At 59.0% G+C, this 14,691-nt stretch overlaps 1 protein-coding gene across 9 annotated transcripts in view; it reads left to right on the top strand.

Annotated features, from left to right (window-relative positions):
* HDAC4 (histone deacetylase 4) overlaps window positions 1-4,721 on the top strand; it is a 270,795-nt gene extending 266,074 nt beyond the window's left edge. For all 9 annotated transcript variants that reach the window (XM_032480679.1, XM_032480677.1, XM_032480678.1 and 6 more), the window contains one exon: window positions 36-4,721. In XM_032480679.1, coding sequence (XP_032336570.1) covers window positions 36-75 — 40 coding nt within the window. In that variant the 3' untranslated portion in view covers window positions 76-4,721. The remainder of the gene's footprint in view (window positions 1-35) is intronic.
* The last annotated feature ends 9,970 nt before the right edge of the window (window positions 4,722-14,691 follow it).

The raw sequence follows: 14,691 nt of genomic DNA, 5'->3' as shown, positions 1-14,691 counted from the left end.
CCGCTCCCCTTGTCCCGCCCCCGCCCGCCCCGCAGACCCGACGAGGAGCCGATGGAAGAGGAGCCGCCGCTGTAGCCCCTCCCGAAGCTGCGGATCTTGTTTGTTTGTCTCCGTCTTGAAGCTCCGCCAAGAGAAGCTCGCGGCTCCCGCGTCCTGCCGCGCGGCCTTCTCCGAGCCGGGCGAGCCGCGGGGGGTGGGGGGGGGGCTCTGCCCGCCGGGCCCGCGGGGCCGACGGCGGCGCCTGAGCGGAGCCGGACGGACGCGGGGCGCGCGCGGCGCTCGCCCGGGACGCCGCCGCCGGGGAGGAGGCCGGCCGCCGGCTCCGCGACGCGGGGGCAGGAGGACGAGAACCGGCGCCCCCGTGACACGGACAGACTTGATCAAAACTGGTGCTTTCGGTTTGCCGACTCCCCACAACTCCACAGTCTCCGTGTGAACCACTCGACTCATCCTGTAGCTTTTCTTTCCTTGTTTCTAAAGAGAGAGTCCCCGCGGCCCCCCGGCCCCTGTGAAGGCGGCGGGCGGCCGGCGGCCCGGGAGACGGACTGGACGAGGGCAGCAGCGGGGGGCCCGCGGGCGCCGGCTCTGCCTTCCCAACGCCGGCGAGGATGCGCGTTTGTGCCTTTTTTTTTTATTGCTCTGATGGATTTTTGTGGCTGGGTTTTCTGAAGTCTGAGGAACAATGCCTTAAGAAAAAACAAACAGGAGGAATTGGTGGGACAGCTCCCTGTGGCCGGGCGAGCCGGAGGCCGGCGGGTGCCGGCCTGGCGCTCCAGGCGCCCCCGGGCCCCAGCCAGCAGCTCCGAGGGCTGGGGTCCCGCCACCCTGTTTTGCTTTATTGCTGTTGAAGAAAAGTGGAGGTAGTTCCCAAAAAGCGGCAAATGCTGTTGGGGGCTTCAAAGTCCAGCAAATTTTAAATGAATCCAAAGTGTTCTTTCTCGTACATCACGTAGCAATTGAGCGTCTCCATTTGGTTGTGAAGCATGTTCTAGGCACACTTCCAGTGTTACGATCGGAATGCTTTTTATTAAAAGCAAGTAGCATGAAGTATTGCTTAAATTTTAGGTATAAATAAATATATATATGTATAATATATATTCCAATGTATTCCAAGCTAAGAAACTTGATTCTTATGAAATCTTGATAAAATATTTATAATGCATTTATAGAAAAAGTATATATATATATAATAAATGCAGGTTGCAAAGGTCCCTGGCGAATGAACGATTTGTGACTTAGATACCAAGGTGCTTATGGAAAGGGATCTGGTTTGAAGCTCGTGTATTTCTGAACTCCGGATTGGAGAGCTTTCAATCACACATTCGCCACGGGGCACTGCCCTGCAGGATTGTACTTTCATTTTAATTATTTCTGACCCAACCCGTTCCCGCTCCAAGCCTCCATGCACATATGTACCTAATGAGTTTTTATAGCAAAGAATATAAATTTGCTGTTGATTTTGTATGAATTTTTCACAAAAAGATCCTGAATGAGCATTGTTTTGTGAATTTTACATTTCTTCCCACCACTGAGCGGTTTTCTGAACGGTAATGATGTCTAAACCGTTTTCCTTTCTAAGTTCTTGCTTGTACATTTTTTTAACTTTTGAAGGTTTTTTTATTATTATTATTTTCATTCTGTTTATTTTTGTACAGTGAGCACAGAGTTTATTTTCAGAGAGCAAGCACCGGAAGGTGTCGCCGGGTCTGAGGTCTGCTCCCTGGTCCTGTCCCACGGAGGGACGCAGAGTGAGGGGCCTTTCTTGCTGTCGTGATGCTTAGCGGGGGGGCCTGCCAGACACCAGGGGCCGTCAGTGTCCACAAAACTCGTGTTTCAGTTTCTCTGACCACGTGGTCAAGACAGAATTTTCACTTCGCTTTTCCAAAGACCTCGTAGGCATGTCAGCAACACGTGGGGCCGAGGGGTCTGGCACCCACTCTGGGTTCTCTGGCTGCAGCCGCATGGCAGGACCCCGGCTGGGAGCAGCCAGCCTGGACTTGGGAGCCCGTGGCTGCAGGGAGCCTGGGGCTCTTGCTGCCTGGCCAGCCCGCAGGGACAGCAGACTCCCGACGGGGACGGCCGGTCTTTGCTTTTTCTCTTTGACAGTAACTGAAAGTCAGTTTTTACTGGTAACTTACTTTCCAGCACTCGAAGCCACCAGTTTCATTCCAAAGCACGCATCGGGTTCAGCCTTGAGGGAGGAAGTCAGACACCACTTGCCCACAGGAGGGGACCCCGAGCCGAGTCCCTGAGTTTGGTAACATTGACAGGTGGCTTCTGAAAGAGACTCTGACCCAGCAGGCTTGTGACCCAGTGAATCCAGATTCTCGGATTGGCTTGGTCACGGGGCTGCTGCTGGTCAGACCTCGGACAGTGGTCGAGACAGATGGAAAGGCCCGGGGACGTGCACTTGACGGTCTCTTCCCTCCTGGCCCTCCACTCTGAGCCCACATTGGAGGAGCTGGAGAGCGGGGGCAGCTGGGTCCACCCCAGCTCGGCCCCAGGGGGGCGGGGCCCAGCCTGCCGGCTCTTCTGGCCTTCTTGGCCCCGCAGGGACCCCTGCCTCCTGCCCACTTACTGCCAGCCCTGGCCCCCGAGGAGGAAACGTCATCTGGCATTTTTTTACAGATGATGGGATAGCATGGACCTCCGGTGGCCTGGTTATCACTGGGGGATTTACTCCTAATCTCATTCGGCAGAGACACCCCTGCAGGGGCCTGGTGGGGGGCGGGCTCGTCTCCCGATTCACCCCGGCTTCACACGCTTGCTGGGAGCATTACCGTGCAGCCTTTTCTTTTCTTTGAAGACACACTCAGCCCTTCTCCGTGGCCACCGCCCAGGGCAGGGGGCGGAGGGCCCGCCCCGGAGAGTGCCGGCAGGAGGGCGCCCCGCACCTCCCCTCTTCGGTCCCTGGACCTCTAGCCTTTCTGTTCCTTTGCAGGGGCCTCGGGGGAGCTGGCCAGGGCTCCGCAAGCGAGCACTTTATCTCCCTTTGCGGGAAGCCCCGTGATGCCGCCGGGACTCGCGGTGCCAACCTGCCCTTCCGGCTTTCTAGCCGGGCCACGCGGTGCCCGCGCCCCACCAGCAGGCGGCCGTCCCGGGGCCGCACCCGAGCCGCCGGGGACTGGCAGCCCCACCGCTTCTGAAGGGCCACTTTGTCAAAGCGTCTTGGTTTTTCTTTCCTTCTTTGAAAAGTTTGTTTCCAGAGGAAGGACCGTTTTGTGCGGGCCTGACACAGAAGCAGGTCTGATTTCTGCAGCACTGTAGTGGAGTTTTCTTGTGTTTGATTTTCGATCAGAACATTCCTTCTTTCCTGGTCACAGCCACGTGCTCATTCCATTCTTCTTTTGTAGACTTTTGGGCCCACATGTTTTATGGGCATTGATACATATATAAATAGATATATATAAATACATATGAATATATTTTTTTAAGTTTCCTACACCTGGAGGTTGCATGGGCTGATTGACCGGCATGTCTTTCTGTCGTACACAGATTTTGCACGCCAAACTCGGCAGCTTGGGGAAGGAGAAAAAATGCCTTTTTGTTCCCCTCTCGTGACATTTGCAGATAAAAAAGATGGGAGTTTTTCTGTAAAACAAAAGAAAACCTTAAAGGAGAGTTGGGGGCTTGGGGGGGGACGTTTGCGTCTTATGGAACTTCTTAAGAAAATTGTACTTTTTATTGTAAGAAAAATAAAAAAGGACTATTTAAACATTTGTCATATTAAGAAAAAAAAGTTTATCTAGCACTTGTGACATACCAATAATAGAGTTTATTGTGTTTATGTGAAAACAGTGTTTTAGGGAAACTACGCAGAACGCGGGGTGAACTGCCTGTCTTTCTCGGGGTGATTCAGAGGAGTTTGTTTGGTTCCTTCCCTTCTCCCCTGGCTCGGGGCGAGGCGAGTGCCGCCCCCGCCAGCCCCGGTGGCCAGTGGCCGTCGGGTTCCGCTGGGGAGCCAGGAGGCCCCGCCAGCCCCGTCCGCCCAGCGGTGCCGACCTTTCGTTATTCCTGGGTGAGGAGCTGCTTGGTTTTCACTTTAAACTCAGCAGTCGTGCACTGTGCTGTGCTGGGGTTGAAAATCAGACTTTGCATCGAAAGGAAACCATTTCTTCCTTGTCAAGAAGCAGAGCTTTTCCAGCTCAGCTCACTTTGTCTCTGACATGATTAAAAGTCTCCTATTAAAGGAAAAAGAAAGCAGACAATTTCTGTTTGTTTTGGGGGGCTTTTTTGGTTTTGTTCTGTTTTTCTGTTTTTTGTTTTTTGGAGTTTTTCTTTTTTTTTGGTATGTGCGCCCCATAGTGGAGGCGCTGTTTTCCAATTTATGAGAATGACGAACATACATAATATATATATAAGGGGGGGTTGACCCTGTTCACCCAAGAGCTCCTCACAGGCTGTCGTGAGAGCGCGGCTGGCGGGTTTCGCGGCCCCCCGCGCCCGTGGGGGCGGCCCGCTGGTGGCAGAGACCTGCTCCTTCTGCAGTCGAGTCAGTTCTCTCTGTCTGGACCTCCCAGTGGTTCTTTCTTTCGCTCTGTGGAGTCGGAGACTTCATTCTGAGTTTTCTCGTTCCTGTTTTGTTTTGTGTGGGTGGATCTTCACCGACCCGGTGTCCCCCCGATGGCCGGCTCCGCTTCGCCAGGAGGCCAGTGCTCTGTACCTCATCACGCAGCTTGTTACTCTTGTGGTGTAAATAAAGAGCATTCATTGCCCTCCCACCTCTGGTTTCTGCTGTTGAGCGCGTCCTCGCTGGCTCTCGTGTGGCGGCCCTAGGGGGTGGGCCCAGGGACCCACCCCCTCAGCAGCCCGGCCGCCTCTGCCCAGGGAAACGGCCCACAGAACTGTCTTCACCTAAAGGTCTAAAAATCTAAGTCTTTGCACCATTGTCTCCCCAAAACACTGGGCTAGACACAACCTCAGAGGCAAACGAGGCCAAAGGGAGGGGACCAGAGGCCAGACTCAGACCCCCCATAGCTGGGCCCCCACTCTCCCTGGGGCAGCGAGTCTGCAGACACCCAGCCACAGCCCCCAGCCCCCGCAACACCCCCCCCCCAAGTGACCACCCTCCTTCCCCAGTGGTCACACCCCTTCGAGGCCCCCACATCCAGTGCCTGATAGTTGGGGTGGGGTAAGTGTCCAGCCCCCTTGGCCCCACTCAGGACAACTTGGGGGCCGCTTGCTCCTCCCCCTGTCTTGGCTGTTGACCCTAAGGGCACTCCATGAAAAACACTGTGCTCACCGGACCCCACCTCAGGGCCTGCTTTCTGGGGACCCAGCTTGTGACCCCCAGGCGCCCCTGATCCCCTTGACTGGGCCCCAGAGTGAGACAGGTGAGCTCGGCCACCTCCGGACACAAGAAGAGCTGCCCCAGGCAACACACGAGCAAGAAATGCCTGGGGTTGGAGCCACCGAGCTGGGGGCATTTGTTCTGCAGCATCATTGCAGCAATAGCTGACTGATGCAGGCCATGTGAAGAGACGAGAGGCTAGATGTACCCTGAGCCTTCTCATGCGTAAGTTGGTATTTATGAGGATGCGTTTACTAATTTACCCAAAATGAGAGGATACTTTTCTAACAAATTTAATTTTCTAGAACAGACTGAAATGGAAAGAAAACAAAAACAAAAAACCCTTGAAAGAGTATTTCCAGCTCTCGGGCAAGGAGATCCCTGAGGGCAGCTTTTCCCCAGTTTTATGACACTGTAGGTTTTCTATGACATGTCTTTTGGATCATTTTACCTAAAAATAAACTTTTTTTATATATTGTATAAAGTACTGATACTTTTACCTTTTGAAATTATGAAGTACCTCAACCACATGGAGGAAAGAAAATAACAGACATATGTGTGCCCACCATTCAGACTGAGCATGTGTACGGCCTCTGCCATAAACGTCAAAAATAAACGTGGTGGATGTAGTTCGGCCCCATATCCCTTCCATTCCCCCTCTGGGGTGCACACTGCCCTGAATCTGGCTAGTGCAGAATTGAAGTTCTTAATAAAGGCCCCTTGGAGATCACACAGCTGCTGGTCATGGACAGTCAAACACATGGCAAAGTGATACAGCCGGTGTCTGCACGGGCGGGTCCACGGGGGTGTCCCCAGTCCCCCCAGTAACACTCACAGAGCCCCAGGCAAGAGTTCAAATAAATGGAGACTCACATGTGTCTGAATGCCTAAAGCTTATAAATCACGTTTGAAAGGTGTTCAGTAAAAATACTTTCTCCTCAGCCCCCTCCTTGACACATACACTTCCTGAAAGACCCAGAAGGCCACGTCAGAGGTGGCACTTTTAGACCCTAGAAGTCCTGCTGCTTGCCCTGCCGTGCCCTCCCCTCTCTGCCACCTCTTCCTGTGCTTCTAGGTGCTTCCAGGACCCGCCCCAGAGCGCAGAATGGCTCCTCCAGACACTTCCCAGACACTGCCCACACCGATTCTGCCTAACCCTTCCCCCCGACCCACCCCCAGCTGCAAGGGAGGCTGGGACGTGCCATCTGCGCTGCTGGTGAACCTGCGCCCAGCTGGAAATGGTGGTTCATTTTTTGTAGAAGGAAGGGAGGTGGGTATTGGGAGATGCTGCATCTCGGCCACAGAGCTCAGGCCACGTCCCTGTCAACCTCGCCAGGACCACCGTCCCTCGGACCACATGGCCCCGGGGGCCCTTCTGTGAGGTCAGTGTCTCTCCCTGAAAGGCTCCGTGTGGGTGGAAAAGTTCAAGCTCAGGTGTGGGGCGACCTGGGCGCTGAGTGGGAACAGCCCACTGTGGACAGGAGGGCAGCTGTCACCACTGCATCCTAACAAATCGGGGCTCTCCCCCTTCCTGGAACCCGTCGGGCGTGTTCCTCCCCAGAAGAGCACGCGGCACAATGCTGAGGCCTACGCGGGATGCAGACCTGAAGGGAGGCACCAGCTGTGCGGGGCTGGGACTGCGGGCTCCGGCTGGCTGATGTCGGGGGCTCGGGAGTGAGACGAAGCAGGAGCGGGCGGGAGCCCGGGAGGCCGGGCCATCCAGGTAGAGACGAGGGGAGGCTCAGAGAAACCCGCGGGCCACAACTGTTCCTGTGCTCCCGTCTCTTCCCGCTCTGGGTCTCACTGCGAAAGTGGGCAGCCCCAGCCAAGATGGGCAAGCAGAAGTCCCCATGATATCAGGAGGTTTGTTCTGATAGTTCCAAAGGCCTGCGTCCCTGCAAACAGAAATGTCCGCAGCGCAAGGATGCCCTTGGTAAGCTGCCGTCGTGGGGCTGGAGGCGCTGGCTCTGTGGGCAGCAGGAGGGCGGCCCTGCGTCCGCCTGATGCTGACTGAGAGAAAGTGACATCTCCGACTCAGCTGCCGGACTGACTGCGTCTAATCTCCACGTGAAGGAGGGACGTGGCCACCTGCGTGTTCCTGCCAAGTGAGGGGCGTTTCCAAGGAAAAGGCGGTGGCTGGTTACCTTCAAAGCACAACACGGAGCTCGGCTTCCTGCACATCCTGGGTGCAGTGCGCACTGTGTGACCTGAGCCATTGCCGCTGCCTCCCAGGCCGGCCCGCGTCAGGCGAATCACCACCGGACTGCTTCAGGACCGAGTCTGAAATCCAAATGTAAGGACTTAGGGGTGAAGGCACACTTTAGTCTAACAGAGAGCACCCTCCAGGACCCCTGAGCCTGGGGGTGACGGGTCTGAGCCAACGCGGGACCCTTGGAGGTGGTCCCACCTCCCTGAGGGCTCGTGGGTTAGGTCCTGCGTCGACTCTGCTAAAATTTAACCCCCCCGGGAATCCATGAGTGGGTAGTGTGGTTACACGCATTTATATTCGAAACGGAGGCTCAGAAAATTCAAATGCTCCGTCCAAGTCTGTAGTCAGCTGGATGCAGGGGCAGGACCTGAACTCTGGGTGGTCCTCACACCCGAGCCTCTCATTTAAATCCGTCTTTCACTCCCACAGCTGATTCTGGAGCAGGATGGATGCCACGGGGACTGTTCAGTGAGGCGTCTAGACCAGGACTTGTCCACTCGGCACTCGGCCCTCTGGGGCTGGTCATTCTCTGGGGCCACCCTTTGCACCCCAAGATATCGAGCTGCATCCCAGCCTCCACCCCAGAAGCCAGCAGTGCCCTCCAAACTCCCCCTTGCGCTCTCTGCCCACTCCATGGGGAAGGAATGGGGTCCTGGGCTTCTCAGTTCCCCCACCCAGCCCCCACTCACTGCGATCGAATCCAGGGGCCATCCCTCGGGGACAGAGCGCCCCGGGTCAGCCTCCCAGCCCTCGCTCAGAACCAGATGCCCCTCAACCAGCCTCTGGGGATGGGTCTGACCACTGCCGAGCGGCCCATTTCCCTGCCGGACAAACCCAGCCGGGAGAAGGCCCTTCCTCCTCATGGGTGGGGCCCGCGGGGGCTCAGGTTCTCCGCCCAAGCCGCCCTACGTGAAGGGCCCCGGTCCGATGCCCAGGCAGCCACCTGCAGGCCAGATGCGGGCAGAGCCCACCGTCCCCTACCGAAGAACTTCCCTCCACACCCCTCTTCCCCGGCTGAACTCCCCAGACGCCCTGCTGGGAAAGGGGGGGTGAGCAGATGGCTTTGAACCAGGGTGCACCCTTTGACCTCACGGGACCTTAGTTTCCTCTGTAAAAGGAGCAGGTGGGCAGGTGGCTCCGCGTGCCCCCTGCTGTCCCCACAGTCCAGGGGCGGCTCCCGACGTGTGATCAGAAACTGCTTGATTCCGATTTTCTGCCTTCGCTCCCGGAGCTGAAGGGAGGCTCTCGCCAGCCCGTGATGACTCCCCCGCGGTGCTGCCGCGCAGCAGGATTACTGATGTGATTTCACGTCAAGATTCGAATGAAAATTGCATGCAGGTACTGGAGAGGCAGAGGGATGGGCTCCAGAGGGTCTGAGAGGGGGAAAAGGAAGTGTCCCCTGGCTGGGAGTGGCCGGGCTCCTGGGAGGAGCAACCCCACCCCTACAAGGAGGGTGGGCGTGGGGTTCCACCCTGACCTGCAGGCCAGCCCCCAGCATGGATGGGGAGCAGTGGGGGGCACCTCCCCATCTTCCACACCCCTCCCACTGCACTCCCCCTCCTGTGACCCTCTAGGAGGGAGACAGTGACAATGAAGAGGCCAGGACTCCCTAAGGAAACCCAGACACCGATACACAGATGGCAGCCTCTCCTGCCTTCACGCGGGGACTCAGTAAATCACCAGCCCAGGGTTATTCGAGTGGCCTGGGGTGGGAGTGAGGTTACAAGTTTCCAGGCTGCTCACAGGCAGGGTCAGCCAGCAAAACTCAGAGAAAGGCCAGCAGGAGGCAGGTCCCAGAACCTGTCATAAGACACATGACTCAGGCCCACCTGCGGGAGCAACGCAGACCATCTCTGATGAATTTTAAATAAAAAGATGAGCGCGGGCACTGCCTGGGAGTTACTGCTGTCTGGGGAGAGGCCACCTTCTCCTTCGCACCAATATGTCAAAATAGAGGCAGGTGGGTGACCACTTGGAGCCTAAGCCTGTTTTGCAAGAAGGTTCGGGTGAGCGGTCCTCGTCTGTCCAGTGAGGGCAGGACTGAGAGTGTGAGAGTCACGGAAGCGACATGGCCGTGGGCAGCGGGTCATGGATGCAGGCCGCAGCGCGGGGTGCTCGAGGCGGAGGGCTTGCGGCACAGGGACCCCACGGCGGCGGGAGCAGACGGGCGTGCGGCTGGAGGAAGCCTGGCCAGGAGCATGGGGCCCCCGTCACACTCCCCTCCTGTGTCTGTTTGAACTCTTCCCTTAAGAAAAGCAGAAGGAGCAATACAAAGCCACAAAGGATGAACACTGATCAAGGCTGACCAAAGGGAAAAAAACTTCCCGTCTAATGACACTGAACTTACCAAACAGACCACGAAGCCAGTGCAGCAAAGGTTCAGTGTTTATAATCCATGCAAAACTCATACACACTGTTTTTTAAATCATGAACAGACGAGTCACAGAAGATGAGATATGACCGATCAACAACCATCCAGGAAGCTAGCTGACCTTGTGAGTGACCTACGCACTCACTGGAGGGGGGACAGGGTGCTGCTGGGGGCCGCGGTCACGTGGACGACCCGTCTGTGCAGTGGAGGGTGCGCGGTGTGACCAGGCCACTGTCGGCGGGACGGTCACGGCCAAGGACACCCCGGAGAATATTTGCTAAGAACCTTGCGGATGGCTGTGCCTCGGCCTGGTAACTTCACTCTGGGAATCGGCCCCAAGGACGTAAATCTAATTACAGAAGACATCTTCCGTACGGAGAGGCTCACTTCAGCATTATTCAGTGAAAAGCTGGGAACCCCTGGAAATATTTACCAGTCGGGAGCTGGGGCGCCCACCCGGGCTGGGCTGATTGTCCCCGCTCTCCCCGAGTGGAACACGCCTTTTAGGAGTAAAAAAAGCAAGGAAGACCGCCTCGTCCGGTGCAAACGTGACGAAGACACAGAAGCCCTGACTCTGAACGATGCCTCCAAGGAGGACGGGGAGGGGCGCCTTCAGTGCGGCGCTGGGGACGTTCCTTTCTCCTTTTCTGACACAAAGGCGTTTTCTGAATACGCCTTATTTACGTGAATGGAGATTGACTTTCCAGTCACCCTGCCCAACTTGGGTCTGGAAGAGCAGTTTCCCCGAGGAGCCCGATAGCCGTTCTGGAGGAAAATGTGCGACACTGGGAAGTGTCTTCCAGCACGTCCCCCTGCGCTTCGCTTCCTCGCGCCGCGTCCTGGGGGCAGACGGCTGCGGCGGGGCCTGGCCGCCAGGCGCCTCGGCTTCTGGCCGGTCCCCTTCCGCAGGACGCCCGGCCCCCGCGGCGCGGTCAGGACCGCTGGAAGCGCCACCTGGGTGAGCGCGCCCCGCGCAGCCCGGCCACGACGGCCGTCACCACGTTGCTGCTCTCCCGCAGGATTTCCCCTGTTCCTTGTTCATCAGCTGCCCAACAAGTTCAAGGAGCTGAAAGCAGTTCTCGGAGGGGAGAGGGCGCCTGGACCCTGCGCTGCGCGGCTCAGACCCTGCAGGACGGAAGGCCCGGTTCCCGGTTCCCTGCTGGAGGCCGCAGCCCGAGCCTGCACTGGGGCCTGTTCGTGGGGGATCTGGGCGGCAGCCCCTCCCGCAGCGATCAGCAGGGCGAGGTCCGCCAGCTGCAGAGGCGCCAGGTGCTGGTCGCTGCTCAGCGCCTCCCTCTGCCTGGTCCTGCCCCGTCCCTCCTCCCTCGGCTCAGGCCGAGCCCGTGGGCAGCTCCCAGCACATCAGCATCGCCAGTCTGCTTCCCTGCACCCGCCTGGCCACGGCCACCAGCTACGGGGCGCATCGTAGAAAGGTGAAAGCGAGACCAACGTGCCCTGTGAACAGGGGCGGAGAGATGGCATCCTCTCTAGGTCAAGACTCTCAGGTTGGAAAGACCGCAACCACCCCCGATGCCCCCCCCCCCCCGGGGCGGGCGAGGAGGCTGTGCTGCTCCAGGGCAGCTGAGCCGGCGGGAGGCTGCCCCACCTCTGCCTTCTCATCCGCTGCCTGGGCTCTTGTCCAAGTGCCCGCTGCCCCCAGACAACGAGTTTCCTCCTGCCTGCAGGGCCCCCGCCTGGGCCTGGTCGCCCCCACCCGCCCCCAGCACAGCACACGCTTTCATGCGTGTGCCCCTGTAAAATCCTCAGGCACCAGGCCGCACAGACCGCCAGCCCTGCACCTGCTCCCTCTGCGGGCCGGGCTCCTGGGAACACCCTTCCTCCACAGCGTCTCCTCCGGGAAGCCTCCCCTTTGCTGCCCCAAATGCTCTTCCAGACACGCGGAGGGGGCGGGGGAGGGCCAGGTTGGTCCCAAGTCTCCGTGTGGCACTTCTTCCTCAGGACAGCGACCCCAGGTGGAGTCCTGCCCTCTGATTCCCCCTGGAGACCTTGCACCAGGCCCTCTGGGGAGAAGGCCCATCGGCCAGCAGCTCGGGAAGGCTCTCCTCCCGCTGACGGCCTGCGGCTGCCCATGGCACCTGGGGCCGGGAGGGGGCTGACCAGCGTGGACGGTGGTGGCCAGGTGAGACTGGGCCTCGGCCCCTCCCTGCACTGAGCCGGGTGGGGGTGGGGCGCTGCCCGCATTTGCCAAGAGACACTCATTCCTGACGGCCTGCACCTCTGTCCCTGAGACCGGCAGTCGTGGGGTGAGTGGGGTCCCCCAAAAGAGATACCCGCCTCCCAACCCCTGATACCAGTGCGTGTGACCTTATTTGAGAAGCGGATCTGTGCGGAGGGCAGGGCCATCCCGGGCTGTGGGTGGGGTGGGCTCTGATCCAATGGCAGCTGCTCTTAAAAGAAACAGAAGGGGACACGGGCACAGAGTAGGAGCCAGTGAAGGCGGGGGCAAGGGTGGGGTGACGCGGCCACCAGCCCAGGGACGCTTGGAACCCCAGACGCTGGAAGGGGCAGAAAGTAAGCCCCCCGAGCCTTGGAGAGAGTGTGGTCCTGCCTGGACCTTGATTTCCGCTGAAGGAAGACATTCCAGTGGTTTTAAGCACCCAAGTTTCTGGAGGTTTGTTACCACAGCCCTGAGAGACCCACACAGTCATTGTGGGAGAGCCGGGGGGCAGGGGGGCACTGGGCACAGCTGGGCTCACGTCTGAGGGCCACCACAGGCCTGCAGGGTGTCCATCACATCAGGGATCTTGGCTTGGAGCCCCCAGGGAGTCTGGAGGGCTTTGGAGCTCTGGGACCCCCTTGGCATTTTGTGCAGCACTCTCTGGGGTGGGGGAGGCCTGGGGCCTTCAGCAGCTTCCTGCATTTCAGGGTGCTTCTGAGCCTCAGTCCCGGTCCTTGGGGGCCCCACAGGAAGGGCTCTGGCCAGCCTCCACCTCCCACGGGGCTCCTCGGCCCAGGGATGGGGTCCTGGGTCTGCATCCCCAGGTCCAAGCAGAGTGTGGCTGGTGGGAGGGGCTCATGGGGTACTTAGGGCAGAGAAGACAAGTCTTGAGGCCGGCCTGGGACCCTCTGGCCCGTGTCGTCCTGGTGATCAGGACGGGCCCCCAGCAGGGCCCAGGCTGGACCGATGGGCGGAGCAGGTGGGTTCTCCCCTGGGCCTCCAGGGCTGTGGGGTCGTGTCCCCTGGAGGAGGGCTGGGCTGTGGGACAGGATGGGGCAGGAAGCCAGAGAGGAGCAGGTGCAGGGTGGCCGGATGGGACTCCAGGAGCTGGGGGGGTAGGCAGCTCCTGGACTCTTGGCCCCGTCCTCGTGCCAGGGTGTGCCCCCGCCCCGCCCCTGCTGTGGGTCTGATGGGAAAACCCAGGCAGAGCCAGGACCCCGGCTGCTGTCGTGTCACCAGCTGTGCAAGTGTGGCAGGTCTGCCGTCTTCCGTTCTGCACCTTTTGGACCACGTGGCAGAGGGACCTGGAAGACGCCCTGGGCACAACTCACCCTTGAGTGGCTGGGACCCCATCTCTGCAGGCTCCTCCGGGTTTGGGCGTCACCATAAGCCTCAGCCCCACCCTGGGCTGGGGTCCGCACACCTCCAGCTCCGGCCTAGTCCCGGGAGGGCTGGAGCCGGGCAGTGTCGCCTTCGGCCCCGGGGACGTGGAAGTTAGCATCGGCTCCAGACTTCTGTGCCTAACTGCGCCCAGTCCTTTTGACCAAATGCGAAAGATGCTGCTTTCGCACGCTGCTAACTTAATCCGATGGGTTTGCAAAGGTCCCCGCAGGCAGCCAGTGTGGGCGGGCGTCTTCTCCAGGCCCCTCTCCCTCGGGGTGGGGCCACGGCACCCTCTCGCTCCCTCGCGGGGGGGGGGGGGCAAGAGCGGAGCATCGGGAGAGGCTGGACATGCCGGGCTCCCAGGGCTTTCTGAGACTGGGGAGACTTCGCCACCAAAAGGCTCTGCAGAGGAAAGGAGGTGGCAGTGCTGGGGGGCAGTGAGGAGAGTGGGGGCCTGCAGAGAGCGCCCCCCCAACCAGCCCAGGCCCAGCCTGGGGAAGCCTTGTGATTCCAGCGCCACCTGGCGGTGCTTTCTGGAGCTGCAGCCCCATCCAGCTGTCCCCACCCATCCTGGGCCCCCAGCCCTGACCCTGGTTAGACGCCAGAGGTGACAGTGGTGCCCAACATCCCCAGAAGAAAACAGCTTAAAAAATGAGACTCTTCGCCCTGGTGGGGAGGCTTGGGTGATCTGGTGGGGTTCTCTTAACACCCCCTGCTCTGCCGGGGGCCCCCAGCTAGAGCCCGCCAGTGATGACCCTGGGGACAGAGAGGAGGATGGGGTGACCCTGGGCCAGTGCTGTGTCCGGCCAGGGAGGGAGAGAACCAGGATGCTTGTTGCAGGAGGCCCAGGGAGGTCAGTGAGGAGGGTGAGCCCCGAGTCCACGGTTTGACGTGGACCCCGGCACCTTAGTTCCTCAGGCGACACGGTCCTTGCACACCCGACACCAAGTGGGCCTTCACGCAGTGAACCCTGTGTTTCTCTTAGTTGAACCTGATGATTGCACAAGGGCTGCTGTTCATCGGAGGTTCTGACAGTCCAGCAACGGCACCTTGCGTTTTGATGTTGGACTCAGTTTAAATTGACGACAGCCTTGAGCTGCAGGCGTTGGTCTTTACAGAAGGATGGGCTGGGCTTCCAGGAGGCTGCGAAACTGAGTTCCATTGCCTGGTTGTGACCACAGAGCCACTTCTGGTCCAGGGCTGCCTGCTGACTCCACCATCTGGGTGTCTGTGTCTCGCCATCAGCCCCTTTGGAGCTA

The sequence above is a fragment of the Camelus ferus genome, chromosome 5, assembly GCF_009834535.1.
Source record: "Camelus ferus isolate YT-003-E chromosome 5, BCGSAC_Cfer_1.0, whole genome shotgun sequence".
In the NCBI taxonomy this organism is placed as follows: Eukaryota; Metazoa; Chordata; class Mammalia; order Artiodactyla; family Camelidae; genus Camelus; species Camelus ferus.
The sequence above is the reverse complement of the archived record's forward strand: the minus strand, read 5'-3'. Positions and strand labels throughout refer to the sequence as shown.